At 52.7% G+C, this 25,362-nt stretch overlaps 1 protein-coding gene across 1 annotated transcript; it reads right to left on the reverse strand.

The window, feature by feature from the left end:
- On the reverse strand, nt 1–24,691 carry SLC4A8 (solute carrier family 4 member 8). Its single transcript, XM_072919515.1, has 25 exons — nt 24,522–24,691; nt 19,655–19,736; nt 16,902–17,036; nt 16,405–16,540; nt 15,585–15,745; nt 13,727–13,912; nt 12,594–12,682; nt 12,327–12,484; nt 11,913–12,000; nt 11,170–11,316; nt 10,917–11,008; nt 10,450–10,624; nt 9,827–9,960; nt 8,730–8,975; nt 8,534–8,639; nt 7,394–7,555; nt 6,682–6,795; nt 6,065–6,226; nt 5,282–5,533; nt 3,987–4,055; nt 3,241–3,414; nt 2,173–2,310; nt 1,528–1,625; nt 994–1,097; nt 1–314 (listed from the first exon to the last, which is right to left on the reverse strand). The coding sequence occupies exons 1-24, from the start codon at nt 24,564–24,566 to the stop codon at nt 1,010–1,012; spliced, it is 3,237 nt and encodes a 1,078-aa protein (XP_072775616.1). The 5' UTR covers nt 24,567–24,691; the 3' UTR covers nt 1–314; nt 994–1,009.
- Nucleotides 24,692–25,362: the final 671 nt, after the last annotated feature.

Raw genomic sequence — 25,362 nt, forward strand, 5'->3', positions numbered from 1 at the left:
TGGTTTTGTACATTCAGAGTTTTTATTTGGAAAAAAAAAAAAATTAAAAAAAAAGAGGAAGGAGAGGAGGAATTCGAGATTAAAAAAATAGAACTGATGGGAAGCGGTAGCGGAGCCTCCACCACTGCACAACACACGCACACGAGGACACACGAGGCTGGACAACACGGATCCCCGGGACGCAGCAGCCCGGGGAACGGGAAACTCTGCATGGCTTTATGGGACCCCTCGGGTGGGAAGGAGCCGCTCCTCCGTGTCTGCCTTGGCACATCCCTGAGTCACATCCCTGCTCCTTGACGGCGGCGTCGAGGCGCCTACGTGGGGATGGAGGGAAAGGAGGGAAAAGGGGGAGGTAACATCAGTGGAAGACCCAGAATCAGAGATCCGTGGAATTGTTCAGGTTGGAAAAGGTGTTTAAGATCATCAAATCCAACCGTCAACCACCATGTTCACCACTGGCCATGTCCCCAGGTGCCACATCCAAGTTTAAGGAACTCTTCCAGGATTGATGGCTCCACCAAGGCTTGGACAACCTTTCCATGAAGGAATTTTCCCCAGTATCCAACCTGAACCTTCCCTGGTCAACCTGAGGCCATTCCCTCCCCTCCTGTCCATTCTGGGAGCAGATTCTGAACCCCCACAGCTGTCCCCTCCTGTCAGGAGCTGTGCAGAGTCACAAGGTCCTCCCTGAGCCTCTTTTCTCCAGGCTGAGCCCCTTTCCAGCTACCTCAGGAGCTCTCCAGACCCTCCTCCCGCTGCTCCAGCCCTTCTCCAGCTCCACTCCAAGCTCTGGAGATGCCTCCAGCCACTCAAAGCCTCTCTGGAGGTAAGGTCCCAGTCTGATCCCAGGATTCCAGGGATCACACTTCCCTGCAGAGAGGAGCCGGTGCCGTGGTCCTGCTGCCTGTTCCCAGGAATGTGCCCCGGCCAGAGGCAGGGAGGCCGTGGGCACGTGCTGTCCCCACAAAGGCCACGCCACAGCTGAGCCTTTACCTCCTTCCTCCCAGCTTCAGAGCGTTTCTGTCTTCATGGTCAGAGCCTTCCACACCGTGGTCTTGGACATCTCGTCCGAAATGTTGATCTCGGAAGGATCAGCCCTGCAAGGAATATTCCACACGGTTTTCCATAAGGATGGGTCTGATCCCACCAGGAGCATTGGCAGCAGCCAGAGGAAGAGGAGGGCCTGGAAAACCAGAGCTCAGCTGCTGAGGATGGTTTGGCTGGATGAGGAATTTTGGGAATCAAGCCCTGGAGTTGCAGACCCACAGCCAGTGTTTCCCCCTGTGACCTCTCAGGTGGGAGCAGGAGGGTCTCCAGATCCCAGAAAGCCACTGGTGAGGTAGTTTTGGGATAAAACAGGAATTATGTAGTCACTGTGTGGGGTCAGACTCTGCCATCACCTCCTAAATTGCCAGTAAATTGGGATTTTCCCACTAATATGACTGGGGATAAATCTGCAAGTGGAGAAACCTGAGCCAGACACTTCCCACTGATCCTGCCGGGGGTCCTGACCTAGGGGGTCTTTACCTGTCACTGCTGGGCTTTGGGGTGTCCACCCTGCTGGTCTTGCCCAGCTTCAGCTGAACAGAATTCGCAGCAGCTGCTTCCATCATTTTCTGGGACTCCTGAAAAGAGACGGGTCGAGTTCTCTCTCCTTGATCCAAGAGGGGATAAAAGAAATTCTAGTAAAATCCTGGCGTGCTGCCCTCTCCTCTGAGCCACAGCTCCTTTAGGAGCAGGAAAAGACATTCCCCTGTGGGTGTGTTTGGGATTAGTAACACTGCTGGGAGCAAACCCTCACAGAAATATAATAATTATTTTTATTATAAGGGTCACTTAAAAATGATAATGATGTCTCTGTTCAAGTGTGAAACTCTCAAAATTTAGGGAAAAATGTTCAGAACATGGGATCCGATCTGTTTGATTTAGTTCTGGTGTTCCCCAACAGCTGCTGCCCAGAGGAGCTGTGGATTCCCAAAGCTGGGTGAGCTTGAAGCACCCTGGGATAGTGGGAGATGTCCCTGCCCACAGCAGGGGTGGCACTGGGTGCATTTTAATGTCCAGCCCCACCCAACCCATTCCATGGCCCCACAATTCCATGATCTAAGGATGAGCTGTGACAGGAACAGGGAATCTCACAGCCCAGAGGAGATTCCCAGCCCCTGGTGTTACCTCCTCTTCTTTGGCTTCATTTTTGGCATCGTCCAACTTCTTCTTCTTGCTTTCTGGCATGAGGTCATCCAGGAAGCTGAGCTCCCGCTTGGAGAAGCAGAAATCCATCACTTTCCGGACAAAAACGAGAGCCAAAACCTTCAGGAAGGAAAAGGAAGATGGGTGAGGCTGGAGATGGTGCTTCCCATCCCTCCAGGGCTGCGAGCACTGGGAGCACCAAGGGGCACCAGGAGCACTGGGAATACTGGGAACACCAGGAATACTGGGAACGCGGGTGTCCTGGATTGCAAGGTAAGTGTGTATTCTCTTTGCCAGCTGTTACAGGTGTGGCAGTTATCTCCCGTTAATTGGGCAGTTATCTCCTGTTAATTGGGCAGTTATCATCTGTTCATGGGGCAGTTTTTATTTATCTCTTCCACAACCAATCCTCCCTCCAGGAGATCTCTTCTGTTAACAGGTCATTCATTATTAATTATCTTCTGTTCATGGCCAGTGAGTGTCCTTGCATGGCTGAGAAAATTCCATCATCCCACTGCGAGATGCTCCACCCAGGGGAGGAGCCGAGAATTCCTACTTGGATACAATCGAGCATTCCTACCTGGATACAATCTGACCTGGGAACAGCACAGCAGCCTTTGCCCACTGCATTCCCAGAGGAGCAGCTTTCTTCCCACTGCATTCCCAGAGGAGCCCAGGCCCATCTCCCCCAGCCCTGGAGCTCCAGAGGAAAACTCCCCCCTGTGATGGGGCTGCTGCCACCTCCCTGCCCCACAGGGCTCAGGGCATTTCTGACTCTGGCAGGGCTGTTTTGTAGTGCTGCTTTTTAAAATTTTATTTTTATTTTCCTCCCTACTAAAGAACTGTTATTCTTGCTTCCATATCTTTGCCTGAGAGCCCCTTAATTTCAAAATAATAAAAATTTGGAGGGAGGCGTTTACATTTTGCATTTCAGGGGAGACTCCTGCCTCCCTCAGCAGACACCTGGCTTTTCAAACCAAGACAACCAGGAACACTGGGAACACTGGGGATACTGGGAACACCAGGAACACTGTCTCCACCGTCTCTCACCATCATGGGGAAGATGATGGCAGCACGAGAAGCTTTGATGGCCCAGAGCAGCACGAGGCAGAGCAGCTGGATGAGGGTGAAGAGGTGCACCTTGCGCAGGGGCACGTGGCGCAGGTAGATGAAATCGGGCTGGTGCTTGGCCGGCATCCAGAACAGCTTCAGGCGGTCGAAGAACTGCAGGGAAAAGGGAGCACTGCCACAGCTCCTGCAGCTGCTGAGATGTGGAGATTTTAGGAGCAAGGAGAAATCCGGGATCCCCTTCTGTTCCTCCTGGGAGCAGCACCTGTTTTCCCTTCACTCCATGCAAAAACCACCTGGCTTTGCCCACCAAATTCCGAATTATTCCAGGGTTTTCTCTTGTCAGCATCTCCTGGCCCAGGGAATCCCCCAGCAAAGATTCCCACCAGTGGAATTTCCTTCCCTTCACGCTGAATTCTGCCAATCCCCCACCACCAAACACCAACCTGTCGTAAAGCCTGAAACAGAGAGCGCTGAACTGGGGTTCTCCCAGTGCTAAACTGGCTCTCCCAGTGCTGAACTGGCCCTCCCAGTGCTGAACTGGGCCCTCCCAGTGCTGAATTGGGCCCCTCCCAGTGCTGAGCTGGGCCCTCCCAGCCCTAAAAATCTTCCTGAGCCTCCACCATCAGTCCCTGACAAAAACCATTTGAATTTCCTGCTCTCAGAGACATTTTTGCCCATCCCAAGGTCTTCAAGGAGAGGACATTCCCTGGAGCAGCCGTACATACCTGGATTCCTCGGAGTGACGAGACCCCCATGTACAGAAAGACCCCATAAAGCACTGGCATCGGGATAAACTGGGGGGAAAAATGCAATAATTAATGGCTTTAAATTTCATTTCCAGCATTGCCACTCTCTTTCACCACTCCTTTCTCAGGTACTGCCTGAAGATTCCCAGATTTCCCATGCTGAATTTTATCCAGCACAGATTTTGTTCTCTGTGTCAGGCTGATCTTTTGATTCATTTCATCAGAATAATCTTCTATTCTAGAGAGGTTGGAGACAAAGAGGGGATTTTATTTCACCTATCTGAGACCTCCTGTGGGGGTAAAAATTATCTCAAAAAATTATTGTGGGAATGGATGGAAGTGATGTCTGCTTTGAGCCTGGAGATGGCTCAAAGATGGGTCTGCTTTGAGCCTGGAGCTCCTGGAGCTGGGATTGTGTCTCCTTTGAGCCTGGAGCTGGGATTGTGTCTCCCTTGAGCCTGGAGCTGGGATTGTTTGGTGGGAAGAACAGGCAGGAGGGCCTGTGGGGAGAACTCTGAGGGTTCAGCTCCTGGCAATGGCTCTTACGAGGCTCTTGGGGGAGTGAATTTCAGCCAATAAAGTCCTGCTTGTCTGAAAATGCTGAATTCTAACCCAAAGCGGGGGTGGATGTGTAGAGTTTGCGTGGCCATGTTTGGGGAGGAGGGATGGCCTCCGTAGTTCCTGGAGAAGACTGGAGAAGTTCCTGGAGAAGACTGGAGAAGTTCCTGGAGAAGACTAGAGAAGTTCCTGGAGAAGACTGGAGAAGTTCCTGGAGAACTGCCTCCCCGGGGAGGGACTGATGGGGAAGGGCTTTGGCTCCTCTCCCTGAAGAGCAGCCAGAACAAGCTGGGATGGCCTGACTGAAACCCCCATTCCTGTCTCCCAGGAAAGGGAAAGGGAAAGGATGATTTTCCCAGTAATAAATTCAATTAATAGCCCTAATTCCAGCCTGTTTTCCCATGATCATGACTGATGAGGGATCTGTCCCTGTCCTTATCTCAAGCCATGAACCTTTGGTCTATTTTCTCTCCAATCCAGCTGGGAAAGGCAGGGGTGGACCAGCTTTGGTGGGATCCAGCCAGGATCCCTCTCACTACAAAGGGTCTGGAGGACACCTGGGAATTAAGAGATTTGTCTTGTTTGCTTGGTTTGAGCGCCCCAAGCTGGGTTTGAAGGGCTGGGAAGTCTCCGAGGCTGGTTCCTATCCTGTCCCCGAATTTTACATCCCCTCCAAACCCCTGTGGGTCAGCAGGGGGTTTCCATCCCGCTCTCACCTTGAGCACGGAGGTGAAGAAAACGGAGCAGCCCATGAGCACAAAGATCATCAGGCCAGTGACTCTCTGCTCCCGGATCCCCAGGAACTTGGGCTGCTCGCCCGGCGCGGAGCAGTCGGACTCCACTTTGAGGCTGTTGACGTGGGTGATGGACAGGACCGTGGCGGCCACGAACCAGGGCAGCCCCATCACCGAGCACACCCCGAGCATCACGGCCACCATGAACAGGTCCAGGTGGTACCCGCAGCCTTTCTGGGGAGCAAAAATGGAACAGGAGCATCCCTCAGGGACCAGGACAACGCCACGGGTGGGACTCAAACCCTGCTCAAGCACAACTTCTGGAAAATTTAAATAAGATTTGAAATAAGAACTAGAACCAAATGTGGATTTGTCGTCTTGCACAAAAATCCAGCGAGATCAGACAAAATGGGTCTGGAGGGTTTGTACCATCTCTGCTTCTCAGAAATCATTTTTAAATTTTCTTTTTTTTTCATTCATAAAAAAATTCCCACCACTTGCTGGTAGGACATGGCTCTGAGTGATCCCTGGATCACATTGAGATCCCTTCTCCAGCTGCCACTGATATTTGGAAAAAAAACACCTTTCTACACTCCAATATTCACTTCCTATTCCCAAAAGTTGCCATCCCCTCCCTGTGTCCAGGAGAGCTCCTGCCACAGCCTGGTGTTATCCCAAACCTTCCCAAAGTGTTTGGGACAGGAGCTGGTCCCAGCCCCGCAGCCCGAGCGGGGTGAGGAGGGGGTGGCCCCTGCAGCCCCTCACCTTCAGCCTGTGCTCCTTCCTGTTGACGATGACGGCCGTGATCTGCTGGTCCATGAAGATGAGGATGGTGCAGAGCAGGGCGGGGATGAGCGCGGCCAACACCGTCCACCACGGGTTGGGCCCAATGGGGCTGATGAGCCACCCACGGTCATCCCTGGTGGGCTGCAGCACAGGGGGGGATCAGCTCCCAGCCCAAACCCTTCCCTGGCCTCCATTCCCCTCCATCTCTGTGTCCAAGCATTTCCCAGCCCTGGCTTCATGTCACCCTCTCCCAGGGAACTTCACAGTGCCAGTGTTGTCAGTCCCAGAGTCCCCTCTCCCCTGGTTTTGGGGCTGTCTTCCCAAAAAACAGGAAGGAATTGATGCACTTGGATGTGGCAGAGGAGATGCTCACACCACCAGCAGCTCCTGCAGCCCAGCCCTGTCCTGCTGGAGATGATTCTCCTGTCCAGTGTCTGGTTTTGGGGCTGTACCCTGATGTCCATGGGGAATCAATGCACTTGGACATCAAAGAGGAGATGGTTCCACCACCAACACCTCCTCCAGCCCTGCCTGGACATCACCCGGTGGCACCCAAGGTGCCAAAAGCCTTTCCCACCAATCCCCAACCCCGTTACCTTGAACACATGGGGGACGTGGAGCTTGGGGGACGGGATCCCGATCCCAAGGTCGATGAGCACCATGATGACAATGGTGAGGAACACAGCAAAGTCACTCACTGTGGATCGGACCTGGGGCAAGAAACCGGGGCTGAGAGGGGCCAGGAAACCTGGGGACATCCACAGTGTTTGCACTGGTTAACCCCTACAATCCCTCCACTCCAGGGACATGCAGCCAACTCCCCTGGGTGCATGTTGCTGCCATGTTGGAGATCTGAGGATCTGGTGTGGGACAGTAGAAAGAGTTTAATTAGGGGGAAAATTCAAATTTTAATTCAGACATTAACAAAAAATACTAAAAATAAGGAAAGGTACCACACTTCTGGGTAAAATGGGAATAAGGCACTGAGGCATCATTCATTCCTGTTTTTCCATGGCAACTCCTCATTCGAATGCCACTCCAGAAAATGATGCTCAGAAGGGGAAAAGAAATAAATAACTTTGGAAGAGCTGATTTCCCACTGCCTGAGCCAAAAAGCGTGGCTCTGGAACAGGTTGTGAGGCAGGTGGGGAATGCTACAACCTCTCTGCACTCATGGAAACGAGGGAGGGACATCTGAGGTCAGCGTTTCCCAGCCTGACTGAGCGGTGGCCAATCCTTCAGTGCTCCAGAAATGGCATTTTGGGAAAGGAGCATGGAATCTGTCCCAGGCCACCACCTTCCACCTACTCTGGTTGGGAAGTAACGGCTGGTTTTAAACTTCTTCAACAAACTCGACAGGACAAAGGTGGAGAAGAAGAGGATGCAGCACCAGAAGAGAACATTGGGCGCGTAGGGGCCGTTGTGTCCACAGGCAGGTCCGTGGAACTCCCCATGCAAAGAGCGACATTCCTGGAAAAACAGAGCATCAGGACACGGAGGAAAACCAGGATAACAGGGAGTTTGAGTGTCTTGGTGCAAGATCTGTGACCCCGCAGCTGCCACAGAAGTTATAAATATGAATATATCAATATATTATAAATATATCTGTATATTATAAATATGTAAATATTTATATCTATAAATAAATATACGTATATACATATATTATTATAGTATATTAATATAAATATGTGGGTGGTCTATATATAAATATTCATATATTTATATAATGCAAATATGGGCAGCAGCAGGTGAACAAGTGACACATGGACTGGAACTACACAGAGGGGAGCAGAGACGGGATGTGGTGGGACACCACGGACCTACGGCAAGTCCTCCACTCCACCAGGGCTGAGGAATACACTGGAGGGGACAGAAAAGCTGGAAATTTGAGGATAAAGAGGGACCAGGGAAGGAGGCTGGGACAACCATGGGGGAAAAAGAGCCAAAACATCCCTTTGCAGTCGGGGCTCTCAGGACAAAGCCAAAAGGGGCTGGAGATGTCCCAGAGAGCTCCAGTCCCACACCTGAGCTCTGCTTCCAGGGACAATCCCTGTGGGGCTGCTCAGACATGCAAATTTATGTGAGACCCTGCAGACAGCAGGGCCTGGAGTCATTAGGAACCAATTAAGGGAGCCAATCACTGCCTTCAGGCAGGAACATCAGTCCTTCAAACGCTCCAGGAATCAAAGCACTCCCTTAACCTTGATCGAGGTCCCACAGCCCGGCTGAGGGGGACAGTTCTTATCCCCAAGCTGGGGACAGAGTGAGCTGGAGCAGTGGGGCTGGACACCCCTGGACTCTCCTTCCGAAGACCAAACAGGTTAAAAGTACTCACGAGGTTTAAGCAGGGACTTCTCAGAGCACTTTGAAGCCCAAAGTCACCTGAAGATGGTGGCTTTGGCACTTGTGAACGCCCCTGAGGAAGTGGTGGCCCAGGGCACTTACGGTCACTGTGAGGTTTCCCCAGGTGATTCCCGACACGTTGATCCCGTTGCTCCGCCAGAACCCCAGGGTCTCGTTGCTGGGATGAGCCGGGGGCTCACACTTACAGCTGGAGGAGGGAAACCAGGACAGGGCTGAGGGAACAGCGCTGGGACAAGCCCGGAGGCACCTGCTGTGGGGGGAGGAGGAGAACACCCACTAATAGATGGTGAGGAGGTCCAGTTTGCTGTGCATGTGCACGGGGAAGGTCTCCCGCAGGTGGCTCAGCTTCTCCAGGGCCTCGTAGATGAAGATGATGCAGATGAGGGAGGCGAAGGCCTCCTCGGTGAAGCGGGTGATGTAGCACACCAGGCTGCTGGCGTCCGTGGCCACCAGCACCACGCAGAAGAACGCGGTCCAGAGCCCGATGCACGTCCGCAGGGACAGATAGGAGAGCGTGTATTCCCTGGCAAACCACAAAAACTCCTGGGGAAAGGCCAGCACAGACCTCGCAGCTGAGCCTTTCTCCAGAGAAAATTAGGAGCAACGGGGGAGGGTGTGGAGGTTGCAGGTGGTAATTGAGGTTTCCACGTCCTTGAGGTTGCAGGGTGTGGGTGGAGAAGCCAAGTGTTTAATTAGCATTAATTAACATTGTCTTAATGCCTTGAAGGCTGATTTAGGTTGTGGAAAGTTTTCCCATGTCCTTTAGAGCCCTGACACCAAAACCAGCTGCGTTTGCCCCAGTCATCCACAGTCAGCTTGGGGGCGAATGAGAAGTTTAATTCTGGTGAGAGGGGTTCATCCCTCACCAAAGTCACCAAGATGAAAGGACTGTCATAGAAAAGAGCTATTTCCCAGGAAAAGCTCCCATTTGTTCAATAAAATCCCCAAAACTCATAATATTCCAATTGAACTACATGGATATTTGGGCAAAATCTATTTATTTTTCCAGCAAAAACCAAGCTTAAAAGTTTTGTACTCGGTGGAAAACAAACCCTCTGTCAAGGTCCCAAACCAGAGTAATTTGTCTCACCTTCCTTGGGCATCCATCAGGAGCCTCTGGTTACTTCTCCTCCCACTGCTTCATTTTAAGCCTAAATTCTCGAAATGACCCCAAGCCAAAAACCCCAGATGACCCACAAGCCCAAGGACTCTCACCCTTCCTGCACGACAGCAGCAGCAGGAGACCTCTGTGACCCAGCAAACAACTTAAATCTGACAATTCCCAATGAGAAAATGAGAATAAAAACATCTTCCGTCTGCCCAAAAAAAAAGAAAAAATCTTTTCCCCAAAAGAACAGAAGATAAACATCTCACTTGCAGAATTTGTAGAGAATCTTCTCAAAGACCAGGACGGGTCCAGTACTGCCGAGGATGGTGAGGGGCTGGCCAGCAAAGAGAGAATAAACCACGCCTGTCATGGATGCTCCCAGCAGTGACTCCATGGCACTCTGGCAGGGAGGAGAGGCAGCAGGGATTAAATAAATCATTAGGGATAAAAGCCTCCCCAAAAACCCAAACAGCAGCTAAGAGATTTCAAAGTTCATGGAGAGGATTGGGTTGGAAGGGACCGATGGGTTGGGTTGGCAGGGGCTGGTTTGAGCTCCAAACATTCCCCACGAGCAGGGACACTTCCCACCAGTCCAAGGGACCGATGGGTTGGGTTGGCAGGGGCTGGTTTGGGCTCCAAACACTCCCCACGAGCAGGGACACTTCCCACCAGTCCAAGGGACCAATGGGTTGGGTTGGCAGGGGCTGGTTTGGGCTCTAAATGCTCCCCACGAGCAGGGACACTTCCCACCAGTCCAAGGGACCAATGGGTTGGGTTGGCAGGGGCTGGTTTGGGCTCCAAACACTCCCCACGAGCAGGGACACTTCCCACCAGCCATGGGGGGTTCATTTGGGGCGCTTCCCCCTCCCTTACAGAGAGAGGAGCTCACAATGTGGCCGTGGGTTGCCTCCCCCAGCAGCCCCCCGAAGGTGATGACGGGGGACATGCAGGCACAGTAGAGGAAGAGGAAGGACGCCAGGCACTGCAGGCTCAGACCGTCCTGGAAGTCGCTCCAGAACCATGGCGCCTTGCGCTTCACGTCCAGCACCAGACCTCCAAAGAGCCTGCAGGAGGGAGGGAAACCAGGCTGTTCTCGTTTGGATTCCTTTGGGCAGAAAATCTTTCACCTGGAAGTGTTTCCGGACCTGCCCCACCCCAGGGGGAGGAAATCCCAGTGGGGTGCAGGTGCTGGGCCCACCTACCCAGGTGTCCCCCCTGCCCAGCCCAGGGGACCAATGTGGCAACGTGCAGCCCTTTCACTGAACCAGGTGACCCCAAAAGCTGCTGGAAGGGGAAGTCCCTGCTCAGATTTTGGGGGCAAAGCAGAAGAAGGCCCCAAACCAGGAAAGCTCCCACCTCCCAGTCCGCTCCAGTTCAGGACCACTGTGTTTCTCCGGTTTGCTGTGGGAAGAACTCTCATCCAGAGCTCCTGGCATCTTCCTTTTTTCCTGTGAACACGGAATTCAGCTCAAAACAGGTATTTTTTCAGGTGTTTTATCAGCGACCAGCTTGTTGTGCTCCTGGCCTGGGTGTGACTGTGCCAAACTGGGAATTCCAAGTTTACCAGGATTTGGGGTGTTGTGGTGCCCGTCCCCCTTGCAGCACCCACCTGGGAGGGGACGTTTTTGGGGGGCTCAATCCGGATGGATGGGTCCCACTCTCCTGGTGGCAGCACCGTGACCTGATCCAGGAACTCGTCGATGCCAGCCACGAGGTCAGCTCGGTCCTTGGCTTTGTAGGCAACGTCGTGGAAAACCTGCCCAGAGGAGACCCCCAGGTGAGAGCACAACCTACCCCAGGTGTCCTCACCTGGCAGCTCCCCTTTGGCTGTGGCAGGATCATTTTCCCCAGATCTCCTGCTGGAAATGGCAGATGGAAATTTCCCCCAACGAGGAAAAATCTGGGCATTGTGGTGCTTGTAATCATCTCCTCCGTGAGGTCACCATCCCTCACAGCTTTGAGGAGAAGTTCTACCACCCTGGCAATGCCACCCCTGGGATGGTGCCAGCCCTGGATGTGGGGAGGATGAGGTGCAGGATGAATCCCGGGTGGGATTTCAGCCCTGCCCCCCATGGCCACACTGAAGGCGTTGGCTTGAAGGGGAGAAGTTCTTCTGGCCCGGGTGATGCCACCACTGGGGACAATGTCCTGGGTACCCCGTAGGGAAGGATGGGGTGTAGGATGCACCCAGAGGGGATTTCAGGCCCCAGGATTTGGGGGGATGTAAATCTGTCTGGTTTGGGGGTGCAAATGAAGGGCTGGGACAGCAAATCCTCTTTCTCACTGCCCCAGGGATAGGGAATGGTGAAGAACCCCAAAAGTGACCCAGAGGTCCCCCCTATCTCATCACACCTCATCCGTCATGGTGGTGGCCATGGACCTGCCAATCTCATGGTACTGATGGGCTTTTCCTCCTGGCCCCAGCAGAACAAAGAGGAACCTGGGCAAGGAAAACCAAACTGTGAGAGAGGAACATGGCTTCACTCCAAGAGCAGCCAGGGAAATCCCTGGGACCTCGAGGGGAAACACGTTGGGTCCCCACCTCCTCTATGGGTTGAATTGCTCACCAAAACCAATCACAAATCTCATTTTGGGGCCAATTTCACTGAAATTAGGTTTCAAAGATCCAGCAGGGAAGGGAGGAAGGTGAGGAGCAGAATGGGAGAAACATGCAGCAACCACTTGTTCCCTTGGGCCCCAAACTGTGGGACAATTTCAGGTGGGTTTGGGGGTTTTTAAATAAAACTTTGTGTTTCTCCTTCAGACCTTGTTGGGATGGGAACTTCTGTCATTCCTGACAGGAGCACGGCCGGGGTCAGGCGGACAAAGGCCACGAGGGGCTGGTGGAGGAAATCCAGCTCTCCCACCAGCACGTTGGACGCCTCTGCTCCACTGGGAATCTTCTTCATGAAGTGCAGCTCCGCCTGGGCAGGACCAGCCATTCTCAGGGAGCCCCCCAAAAACGAAGCCCTCAGGGTCCCCCAGGGTCTCTCTCATGCCCCTGGAGGAGTGGGAGAGGTGCAGGGGTCTCACCTTGCTCAGGTCCATGGCACTGGTCTCAGGGGTCACCCCATTTTTAGCTTCTGCAGTGGTAGGAGAAGGATGAGGGGTGAGGGTTTGGGCTGGGAGGAAAGAGAAAAAGCTCAGAAAGGGAGGAAAGGAGGAGTTGGGGTGTTTGTTATTTGCCAGAACAAGTCTAATGGGGACAAAGTCACCCAGAAACCCCCATCTGGTGCCAAAGCCTGAAGAAACCGTCACCTGGTGTCAAATCCCTGGACAAACCTTCATCTCAGGCTAAAGACAGGCAGAAGAACTCACCTGGTGCTAAAGCCTTGGGAGAAAACTTCACCAGTGCAAAGTCCAGGAGAAAACTCCATTTGGTACCACATCCTGATAGAAACCTTCAGCTGGTGCCAAATCTGACAGAGACCTTCACCCAGTGACAATCTCCTCCAGAAACCCTCACCTAGTGCTGGAAACTCGCAGGAGCCCTCACCTGGTGCTAAATCCCTTCACCGTGTGGTAAAGCCTGGCAGAAACCTCCAGCTGGTGCTAAAGCCTGGCAGAAACCTCATCAGGCTCTAAGCCCTGAAGGACCCTCACCTGGCTCCAAACCACACAGAACCTCACCTGGCTCCAAATCCCACAGAACCTCACCTGGATCCAAATCCCACAGAACCTCACCTAGATCCAAATCCCACAGAACCTCACCTGGATCCAAATCCCACAGAACCTCACCTGGTTCCATGCCCACAGAACCTCACCTGGCTCCAAATCCCACAGAACCTCACCTGGCTCCAAACCCCACAGAACCTCACCTGGCTCCAAATCCCACGGAACCTCACCTAGATCCAAATCCCACAGAACCTCACCTGGTTCCATGCCCACGGAACCTCACCTGGCTCCAAACCCCACAGAACCTCACCTGGCTCCAAACCACACAGAACCTCACCTGGTTCCAAATCCCACAGAACCTCACCTGGCTCCAAACCCCGCGGAACCTCACCTGGCTCCAAACCCCGCGGAACCTCACCTGGTTCCATGCCCACCTAACCTCACCTGGCTCCAAACCCCGCAGAACCTCACCTGGTTCCATGCCCACTGAACCTCACCTGGCTCCAAACCCCACGGAACCTCACCTGTCTCCAAACCCCGCGGAACCTCACCTGGCTTCTCAAGCAGGTGAAGGTCCTGTTTCTTGCTGACATCTGCAAAGGAGCGCACGATGGGCAGGAGGTTGTTCCTTTTCCTCTCGTTCTGGTGGTGGTGCTTCTTCAGCAGCACCTCCCGAACCTTGGCCCGCGTGCGCTCGTCGAACTCCGGGGACGGCTCCTGCTGGGCCAGGATCAGGTCTGGGTGGGACAGGGACACGAGGTCAGAGCATGGACCTGCCCTGCCAGAGCCTTCAAAGCCCTGAACCCCAGAGCGTGGAGGGGAATGAAATCAATGTAATGTGAGGAAATGGCTTGGAAAGAGTCAATATTGAACGAGGGTCAGATCTTAGGGAGAGCCGCAGAGCCAGGTCTGAAATACTCACAAATGTGCAGGACATTCTCCTTTGCTACAGAGAATTCTCCCTTTTGCTGCAGAATATTCTACTTTTTGCTGCAGAATATTCTCCTTTTTATTGCAGAATAATCTCCCTTTTACTGCAGAATATTCTCCTTTTTACTGCAGAATATTCTCCTTTTTGCTGCAGAATATTCTACTTTTTATTGCAGAATAATCTCCCTTTTACTGCAGAATATTCTACTTTTACTGCAGAATATTCTACTTTTTATTGCAGAATATTCTCCTTTTTGTTGCAGAATATTCTCCTTATTATTGCAGAATATTCTCCCTTTTACTGCAGAATATTCTCCTTTTTGCTGCAGAATATTCTACTTTTACTGAAGAATCTTCTACTTTTACTGCAGAATATTCTCCTTTGTGCTGCAGAATATTCTACTTTTACTGCAGAATATTCTACTTTTTATTGCAGAATAATCTCCCTTTTGCTGCAGAATATTCTCCTTTTTGCTGCAGAATATTCTCCTTTTTGCTGCAGAATATTCTCCTTTTTGTTGCAGAATATTCTCCCTTTTACTGCAGAATATTCTCCTTTTTGCTGCAGAATATTCTACTTTTTATTGCAGAATAATCTCCCTTTTACTGCAGAATAATCTCCCTTTTACTGCAGAATATTCTCCCTTTTACTGCAGAATATTCTCCTTTTTGTTGCAGAATAATCTCCCTTTTACTGCAGAATATTCTCCCTTTTACTGCAGAATATTCTCCTTTTTGCTGCAGAATATTCTACTTTTTATTGCAGAATAATCTCCCTTTTACTGCAGAATATTTTCCTTTTTATTGCAGAATATTCTCCCTTTTGCTGCAGAATATTCTCCTTTTTATTGCAGAATATTCTCCCTTTTACTGCAGAATATTCTACTTTTTGCTGCAGAATATTCTCCTTTTTATTGCAGAATAATCTCCCTTTTACTGCAGAATATTCTCCTTTGTGCTGCAGAATATTCTACTTTTACTGCAGAATATTCTCCTTTTTGCTGCAGAATATTCTACTTTTACTGCAGAATATTCTACTTTTACTGCAGAATATTCTACTTTTTATTGCAGAATAATCTCCCTTTTACTGCAGAATAATCTCCCTTTTACTGCAGAATATTCTCCTTCTTGCTGCAGAATATTCTCCTTTTTGCTGCAGAATATTCTACTTTTACTGCAGAATATTCTCCTTTTTATTGCAGAATATTCTCCTTTTTACTGCAGAATATTCTCCTTTTTATTGCAGAATAATCTCCTTTTACTGCAGAATATTCTCCTTATTATCGCAGAATATTCTCCTTTTTGCTGCAGAATATTCTCCTTTTACCACAGAATATTCTCCTTTTTTTTGCTCCAGTCTCTCTCTAACCCAAAACTCCCTTTCCACAGACCCCCCATTGCAGCAGGAGCGGCACGGCCGAACCCCGCTGGCATCCCGGGATCCCCGGGGCAGGATTTCCCGGGAATTCGCCCCGGTACCGGCGATGTCCTCCACGCTGGTGGCGCGCACGTCCAGCAGCACCGTCCCGTTGATGATGCAGCTGCGCAGCTCGAAGAGGCTGTGCAGGGACAGCGTGGCCACGTAGGGTTTGCTCCAGCGCTCGCCTCCATCCTCCACGTCCTCCTCAAACTTCAGCCACCTGTAGGTTTGGGATCAGACAGAGAAAAAACAGCTCCAGCCCTACAGCCCCTCGGATAAAGCCACGGAGTGGCTGGAGGAGATTTCTCCAGCTGGGAAATTCTGTGGTGCCACCGCAGCAGGGATCACGGAATCCTGGAATATCCTCAGCTGGAAGGGACCCACCAGGATCACAGAGTGCAACCCCTGCCCCGTGCAGGACACCCCAACAATCCCCCTTAGAGCTGTCCCTGACCTCTGGAAACATGGAATCAGGGAATATCCAGAGGTGGAAGGGACCCATGAGGACCACAGTATCGTGGAAACTCTGGAATTTGAAGGGACACACAAGGACCATCAAGTCCAACTTCTGGCCCGGGATAACCCCGAAAATTCCACTAATCCCCAAACCCCAATGTTCAAGCATTCCCTGACCTCTAGAACCATGGAATCTCCCAACAAAGATCATCAAGTCCAATCCCCGGCCCTGCCCAGACACCCCAAAATCCCACCCTGTCCCACAGAGCTTTGTCCAAACGCTCCTGGAGCTCTGGCAGCCTTGGGGCTGTGACCATTCCCTGGGGAGCTGTTCCAGCAGGGGAAGATCCTTGTCCCGGTGTCCAACCCAAACCCCTCCTGCCACAGCTTCCTGCCATTCCCAAATCCCAGGGATTTACTTACCTGGCTGTCTCCTTCCACTCGGCATCTTCCCCCTCCTTCATGCAGATCTCGTCCAGCTCCGTGAACAAGTCGTGGGGGACATGCTGCTCGTCCTCCTCCGTGCCCAGGATGAACTGGACACGCTGGGATGGGGTGTCTGGGGACAGGAGGAGATTCCCCATCCCATTATGAGCCTGGATCCATCCTGGACATTCCAGTGGCATCACACTGGGACCAGTCCATCCATAAACGCTGGGCTGGCCCCTCTCCCACAGATCTCTCTGGGTCCTCACAGAGCCACAGGGAAGGTGGAGCCACCATCCCAAGCTCCATAAGGATGAGCTGCTTTCCTCCAGTTTTACACCCCTAAATCCATTACGGATTTAACTCCAAAACCAGAGAAAAGTTTGGGGAAAAGGGAATCTTGCTTAAAAAAAAAAACACTTTTTCTCTGTAAAACAGCCACACAAAGCATCCACAGGGACCTGGCTGGGAAGTGCCACCCCAGCAGGACTTACAGTGGTATCCCTGCTCCACGGGGCCCGGCTCCTTCTCCCGCTCCCGTTTCCGGTGCTTCTGGCTGTGGGCGCGGTGGTGCCGGTGGCCCTGGCGCACCAGCGGCATCCGCACGCCCACGTACAGGGTCCGGTGGCCTGGGGAACGGGGATGGTGGCAACGATCATCACTGCGTGGTGGCTCAGCCAGGAGGAGGCCACAGAGCCAGAGAAGCCCCTCAGCGCAAGGGACCCCCAAAATCCCACACAGGACACCCCAAAAACCCCACAGCAACTTCCCTTAATGCAAATTTCAGTGGATCCCTGCCTTTCCCAGACTTGTCCTTTTTTCCAAGCCTCAACCTTCAATAAAGGGATGGTCTGGGGGTTACCTAAATGTGCCCTGAAAGCACCAAAACCCTTCTCAAATTCCAGCTGCCAACACCACCAGCATCACCAACAACCCTCAGATTTACTCATTAAGCAGGAAATAATACAATAATTATAGTTTTGAAATGTCCTTTTGTCCTTTTTTCCAAGTGTGTTTTACTCAACCTTCACATAAAAGGATGGTCTGGAGGTTACCTAAATGTGCCCTGAAAGCACCAAAACCCTTCTCAAATTCCAGCTGCCAACACCACCAACATCACCAACAACCCTCAGATTTACCCATTAAGCAGGAAATAATACAATAATTATAGTTTTGAAATGTCCTTTTGTCCTTTTTTCCAAGTGTGTTTTACTCAACCTTCACATAAAGGGATGGTCTGGGGGTTACCTGAATGTGCCCTGAAAGCACCAAAACCCTTCTCAAATTCCAGCTGCCAACACCACCAACATCACCAACAACCCTCAGATTTACTCATTAAGCAGGAAATAATACAATAATTATAGTTTTGAAATGTCCTTTTGTCCTTTTTTCCAAGTGTGTTTTATTCAACCTTCACATAAAGGGATGGTCTGGGGGTTACCTAAATGTGCCCCGAAAGCACCAAAACCCTTCTCAAATTCCAGCTGCCAACACCACCAACATCACCAACAACCCTCAGATTTACCCATTAAGCAGGAAATAATACAATAATTATAGTTTTGAAATGTCCTTTTGTCCTTTTTTCCAAGCGTGTTTTACTCAACCTTCACATAAAAGGATGGTCTGGAGGTTACCTAAATGTGCCCTGAAAGCACCAAAACCCTTCTCAAATTCCAGCTGCCAACACCACCACCAACCCTCAGATTTACCCATTAAGCAGGAAATAATACAATAATTATAGTTTTGAAATGTCCTTTTGTCCTTTTTTCCAAGCTTGTTTTACTCAACCTTCACATTAAGGGATGGTCTGGGGGTTACCTGAATGTGCCCTGAAAGCACCAAAACCCTTCTCAAATTCCAGCTGCCAACACCACCAACAACCCTCAGATTTACTCATTAAGCAGGAAATAATACAATAATTATAGTTTTGAAATGTCCTTTTGTCCTTTTTTCCAAGCCTGTTTTACTCAACCTTCAATAAAGGGATGGTCTGGGGGTTACCTAAATGTGTCCTGAAAGCACCAAAACCCTTCTCAAATTCCAGCTGCCAACATCACCAACAACCCTCAGATTTACTCATTAAGCAGGAAATAATACAATAATTATAGTTTTGAAATGTCCTTTTGTCCTTTTTTCCAAGCCTGTTTTACTCAACCTTCAATAAAGGGATGGTCTGGGGGTTACCTAAATGTGCCCTGAAAGCACCAAAACCCTTCTCAAATTCCAGCTGCCAACACCACCAACAACCCTCAGATTTACCCATTAAGCAGGAAATAATACAATAATTATAGTTTTGAAATGTCCTTTTGTCCTTTTTTCCAAGCGTGTTTTACTCAACCTTCACATAAAGGGATGGTCTGGGGGTTACCTGAATGTGCCCTGAAAGCACCAAAACCCTTCTCAAATTCCAGCTGCCAACACCACCAACATCACCAACAACCCTCAGATTTACCCATTAAGCAGGAAATAATACAATAATTATAGTTTTGAAATGTCCTTTTGTCCTTTTTTCCAAGCCTGTTTTACTCAACCTTCACATAAAGGGATGGTCTGGGGGTTACCTGAATGTGTCCTGAAAGCACCAAAACCCTTCTCAAATTCCAGCTGCCAACACCACCAACATCACCAACAACCCTCAGATTTACTCATTAAGCAGGAAATAATACAATAATTATAGTTTTGAAATGTCCTTTTGTCCTTTTTTCCAAGCGTGTTTTACTCAACCTTCACATAAAGGGATGGTCTGGGGGTTACCTAAATGTGCCCTGAAAGCACCAAAACCCTTCTCAAATTCCAGCTGCCAACACCACCAACACCACCACCAACCCTCAGATTTACTCATTAAGCAGGAAATAATACAATAATTATAGTTTTGAAATCTTTTTATGCCAGAAGGGGACTAGGAAAGATCAAAGGAACCCCATGATGATGAACTCCAGGAGGAAAACAGGGAATCTGCACCACATCAGATGATTCTCCTGCCCTCTCCAAGCCAGGAGCAGCTGCTGTGAGAAAAGCAGATGGGAATTATCCAACCCCACGGACACATTTCACAGCGGGGCCTCCGCCAGGGCTTTAAAAGCCATCACATTAAAAAAATAAATCAATAATTTGATGTTTAATCAAGAACTACAACAGGTTTTGCTGCTCTTGATGTGACACCAGGCAAGGGACATTGCAGGGACTTTTTCCCAGGACCTGGTGGCCTCTCCAGGAGGATCCCAGCAGGATCCCAGCAGGATCTCACCTTCCAGCTCCTCCTTCTCATAGTGGATGTTGACCACATTGCTCGTCCTGCCCTGGTCAATCACGGCCTCCTCGTCGTGTCTCTAATGAGGAGAAGAAGTGAAAATTTGGGAATGGGTCTGTGGAGCTCCCTCCACCCTCCCTGTCCATCCCCCATTCCATGAGGATCACGGCTTCTCCTCCAGGCACAGCCCAAAAAACAAGGATTTGTGGAAGGTTCTTTTCCCAATCCCAAATAAACCCATCTGTGTTGTACACGATGGGAGTCTGGAAGGGTTCCTATGGGGGGAGAGGGACTTCAGACCCAAATTTGGGCATTTCAGACCCAAAAATACTCAACTGCGTGCTTTGTTTTTGTGGTTCATTTCTTTAAAAAGAAAAAACACACAGGGATTTCCAAGCTGGGGGAAAAGAGCCACTTTTGGTCCCACCTCCAGGACTCCCTGGGTGGCTCTTGGCCACAGGACATGGCCACCAATGACCTCCAAAGGTCCTGCAGAGGCCTGGGCTCCCCTTGGTGAGAATTCTCCATGGAAAACAGCATTTCCCATCTTTTAATTGAGATTTCTGAGCAGCCTGAGCTCGTGGGAAGTATCCCTGTCCATGGCAGAGGGGTGGAGCGGGATGGTCCAATGGTTTTCCAACCCAAAAAATCCCATTATTCTTTTATGCTTCAAATGCTAAAGGCAAGACACCACCACTGCTCACCTTCCCCTTCCCTGTGCCCCCAGACAATCCAAGAAGACCAAAATCCCAACAACTGTGCAACCAAAGGCCCTGCAATGCCCAACAATCCATATTTTCTATCAGTTTTCCAATTATTCTTCATTTAAAGGCTCAAAGGGAAGGTTTGGAATGATCGAGTGGATGAGGTTCATCCTCGCCTTGATGCCATCCGAAAATGATTCAAACAACAAAAACCACACCCAGATTTTGATTCCTGAAACTGAGGGTGGAAAAGGAGCAAAATCCTGCAGGAACTGGGGGAACTGGTGGGGCTGGTGGATGAAATTCCAGGAGCAAGAGCTCCCCCACTCCCGGGGAAACAGCTCAGAGCAACCACAGCAGGAATTTGTAAGGAAAGTTCCCAACACCATCGGCCAGACGCTGCCCTTGTATTGATAACGATGCCATGAGATTATTGGAAAATGGAGAATAAAGAATGGATCATGATTTCCAGTGACATCCACCACCACCCTCCTGCCCTTCCCAGCGCCCTGCTCCCTCCAGAGCTGCCAAAAGGGACTAAACCTCAACCCTGGAAAAGGCACGGGGTGAAAGGGCTCAATAAATCACAGTTTAAAATGGGAATTTTAATAAAATGTCAAATTTGAGCACACCTGTGGCAGCGGGAGCAAACAGGGATTTGGGAGGGGCAGATTCAAACCTCCCGTTGGTGACATGGGCAGCGTCTTTCTCCCCAAAAATACATTTTGTCAAAGCTCCCCTCCTGCACTCCAGGGAAGCTCCAGAAGGATTTGGGGGAGTTTTCCCTCCATGGGGGAGTGCACAGCTCCCAGCAGAGCCCCTGGGATTCTCCCAAAAAAGGATCACGGCGTCGCTGCTGTGACCTTGGGGTCCCTTCCTTCATCCTCGTGTCAATCCCCAATTTTGGGGGACTCCAGATGGATCAGGGGGTCAAATTCCCTCAGGACAAGGTGGCACCTTGTGTCCCTCAGCTCCAGAGACAAAAAGGGACAGGATCAGAATCCAGGGTGCCAACCTGGGGATTATTTACACTCCCCAAAACTCTGCTCACTTGGAAAACACAGTGGAGGGGAAGAATCCAGCTCTGGTTTATGGAAAATTCAGTGGAATGGGGTGAAAAACACCACATCCTGCCAGGGGAAGGACATCAGCATTCGGGTGGATTTTAAACCCAAATTCCCAAAGAACAAGTGAGGTACAAACTGTCAGGAAAAGAAACATCATGGGCAGGGCTGATTTCCATCCAAATTTCCTGCAGAAAGTCAGGGAATTCTTGCTTTGGGATCCCTTGGGGACCCTCATCAGCCAGAGCCAGTCCTGCCACGGGCAGAGGCTCCGGACAAGCCCCATTTTTCCTCTCCTCCCTCTCCAGCTCTGCCTGAATTCCCGAACTGAGCTAATCCGGCTTCTCCATCCTCCAGACTCGTTTGCTTTGCTGAGCTCCTCCCTCGGAGGTCACCTGCCCGGAAAGGTGACACCCGACCCGGCCGGGGAAGGTGACACCGAGGGCTGGGCAGGGAAAATCCCACCGGGACCAAGCTCGGAGCCCCACTGCGGTTATTAACCGCGATTGAGGCTCCTCCAGGAGCTTTAGGAGGGGCAGGTGGGCACCTGTGGGTCCAGGGATGCTCCGACATCCCATCGCCCTTCCCTGGGCACAAAATCCCACCGAGGGAATCGCTTCCCTCCACCTGCCCCAGTGCCAGCCCGGCCACCCAGATGGGCTGGGAGGAGCTGGTTGTTCCCCCGAGGACATTCGGGGGGATTTAAAGACTTTATGGCCGTGGTGGGGTTGGGATGGGATGGAGCAGGAAGTGGGAGGGCTCCAAATCCAGGATCCCTGGATGGGTACCAGCCTTCCCTCTCCAACCTCCTCCACTGCCAACTGCCTGGGAACCATCAAATCATCCAAACTGGGCTGGAAAGGGGATGCCGAGCTTGGCACCGCTCGCCCTGGAGTTTCAGAGCAGCCAGAGTTGTTTCAATTTGTTGTTTTCTAAGGAAAAGACCCACTTTGGCTGTCCAAAAGTTGTTTTCTGGGGAGACTGAAAGGAATTGTTGCTGCTAGGAATGAAATCAGGAATGGCTGGAGCAAGGCAGGAAAACCCATTTCCATGTCATGAGCCCAGTGTGTCCTGTCCCCCTCTCCAAATTCATATTTTGTTGTGATTTTGTGTCCCCTAGAGAGATCTGTGGGGGTTCTGCCTCAGTTTCCCTGACTCCCTGCAACTCCTCAGGTCAGGAAAGAAAAGCTCCTGCTCTGGGGGTGTTTTGGGGTAACTGAGGATGAGGAAAAGCCCCAGGCAGAGACTCAGGACCAGCCCTGAGCCCCTTTGGTCCCCAGCCCAGGGCACACCAGGAGCTGCCACCAGCAGCACTGGGAGGATTGATGTCACTCGCCTCACCCGAGGTGTAATTAATCATTAATTAATAACTGACCCACTGGGGTCCCTTGGGCCGTGTCACCCCCAGGGACCCTCTGGCTCCTGGGCCAGGATCTGAGCTGGGACTGTGCGAGGGGACAGCTCTGGGACCCCCAAAAATGGGGCTGGGGAGGGACCCGCTGGTGACAGCCGAGCGTCACCAGGACACGATGGTCACCAGTGCCGGGGGAACAGAATCTCCATTCACACTGTCGGGCAGATTAATTAATTCCCAACCTCTCATTAATTAATTCCCCGCCTGTCGTGGTCACCCAGAGCAGCTCGGGCCGGTCCTGTGGGTGGGGACAGGGAAGGACAGGGACAAGGAGACGCTGAAAGGAAGGGGGGACAGTGACAGGGTGACAGTGACGGGGGGACAGTGACGGGGAGGGGACAGTGACGGGGAGGGGACAGTGACGGGGAGGGGACAGTGACGGGGGGACAGTGATAGGGGGACAGTGACGGGGGGGACAGTGACGGGGGGAACAGTGACGGGGGGACAATGATGGGGGGGACAGTGACGGGGGGACAGTGACGGGGGGGCTGTAGTGAGGGGACAGTGACGGGGGGGACAGTGACTGGGGGGCTGTAGTGAGGGGACAGTGACGGGGGGACAGTGACGGGGGGGCTGTAGTGAGGGGACAGTGACGGGGGGGACAGTGACGGGGGGGCTGTAGTGAGGGGACAGTGACGGGGGGACAGTGACTGGGGGGCTGTAGTGAGGGGACAGTGACGGGGGGACAGTGACGGCGGGGCTGTAGTGAGGGGACAGACAGTGACGGGGGGGACGGTGACGGGGGGACAGTGATGGGGGGACAGTGACGGGGGGACAGTGATGGGGGGACAGTGACGGGGGGACATTGACAGGGGGACAGTGAGGGGGGGAAAGTGAGGGGGGGACAGTGACGGGGGGACAGTGATGGGGGGACAGTGATGGGGGGACAATGATGGGGGGACAGTGACGGGGGGGACAGTGACGGGGGGGACAGTGACGGGGGGGACAGTGACGGGGTGACAGTGACGGGGGGACAGTGACGGGGGGGCTGTAGTGAGGGGACAGTGATGGGGGACAGTGACGGGGGGCTGTGACGGGGGGACAGTGACGGGGGGGCTGTAGTGAGGGGACAATGACGGGGGGACAGTGACGGGGGGACAATGACGGGGGGACAGTGACGGGGGGACAGTGACGGGGGGGACAGTGACGGGGGGACAGCGACGGGGGGGCTGTAGTGAGGGGGGGGACAGTGATGGGGGGACAGTGATGGGGGGACAGTGACGGGGGGGCTGTAGGGAGGGGACAGTGACGGGACAGTGACGGGGGGACAGTGACGGGGGGACAGTGACGGGGTGACGCGCGGCTCTGCAGGGACAGTGGCTTTGTCTCCTTTCCAAAGGGCCGCTCGGGGTGGGGGGTGGCAGAAGGGAGGGGAGGCACATCCAGATGCAGAGGAGGAGCCGGGGGGCCCCGGTGAGGACCCTTTCCCCCCTTCCCCTCCCTCCTGCGCCCACCTTGAGCCCCTCTCACCCCCCTATCAGAGGCCGGGCTGCCGCACCCCCGGCCCCCCAATTCACAGACACCTCCCCCCCACGCCGATGCCCTTCATCCCCCTTGGCACCCCCATTGCAGATTCCTCCCCTCCCTCCCCTCTCCCCCCTCGGTCGGAAATGCCGCAGTGAAGCAGCCGCGGAGCATCCTCCGGCCGCCCCGGGGGCACCGGGCATCCCCCGCCGCCCCACCTGGTAGCTGAGGATGCCATCGGGCTCGTTGCTGCCGGCGGGCATGGCTGGGGGCCCGGGCACCCCCCCGGGGTGGGGGCCAGGGGGGGCCGGTGCCGCTCACTCCGGCTCCAGCATCGCCCGGTGCCGGGGCCAAACCCCGCCCAGGCCGCCGGGAGGAGGAGGAGGATGAGGAGGAGGAGGAGGAGGAGGAGGAGGCAGAGCCGGGGGGGGCGATGCCCGGCGGGTTTCCTGCGGCCGCGCCCCGGCAGCACCCCCGGCCCCGATTCGCTCCAGCATCGCTCGGAGCCCTCCGAAACCTCCGCAGGATCCTCCTGCTGCCCCCCGGCATCACCCCCATCCCCCAGGCATCACCCCGATTCCCCTCTCACCCCATCCCCCAGGCTTCACCCCAATTCCCCTCTCACCCATCCCCCAGGTATCACCCCGGCCCCTCTGGCATTTTAATGCCCCCTCTACAGAGCCATCGCCCACCCTCGGTGCCCCCCAGCACTGTCCTGACCCCCCAGCACCATCCTGGTACCCCCCAGCACCATCCTGATCCCCCCAAGACCATCCTGGTACCCCCCGGCACCATCCTGACCCCCCAGACATCATCCTGGTACCCCCCAGCACCATCCTGAGCCCCCCAACACCATCCTGGTACCCCCCAGACATCATCCTGGTACCCCCCAGCACCATCCTGGAACCCCTCAGCACCATCCTGAGCCCCCCCAGCACCATCCTGAGCCCCCCCAGCACCATCCTGAGCCCCCCAACACCATCCTGGTACCCTCCAAGACCAGTCTGGTACCCCCAGACATCATCCTGGTACCCCCCAGCACCATCCTGATCCCCCCAG

This window comes from Taeniopygia guttata, chromosome 29 (assembly GCF_048771995.1).
Source record: "Taeniopygia guttata chromosome 29, bTaeGut7.mat, whole genome shotgun sequence".
Taxonomy (NCBI): Eukaryota; Metazoa; Chordata; class Aves; order Passeriformes; family Estrildidae; genus Taeniopygia; species Taeniopygia guttata.

Bases quoted from the DNA above. Each gene is read 5' to 3' on its own strand.
- SLC4A8 (XM_072919515.1), bottom strand. From the start codon at position 24,566: ATGCCCGCCGGCAGCAACGAGCCCGATGGCATCCTCAGCTACCAG. The intron at 12,683-13,726 runs GTGAGGTTCCGC...CTTTCCTCCCAG, and splicing joins TCACCTGCTTGAGAAGCCAG to CCCAAACCCTCACCCCTCAT. The intron at 4,056-5,281 runs GTGAGAGCGGGA...TTTTCCCCCCAG, and splicing joins TCTTCACCTCCGTGCTCAAG to TTTATCCCGATGCCAGTGCT.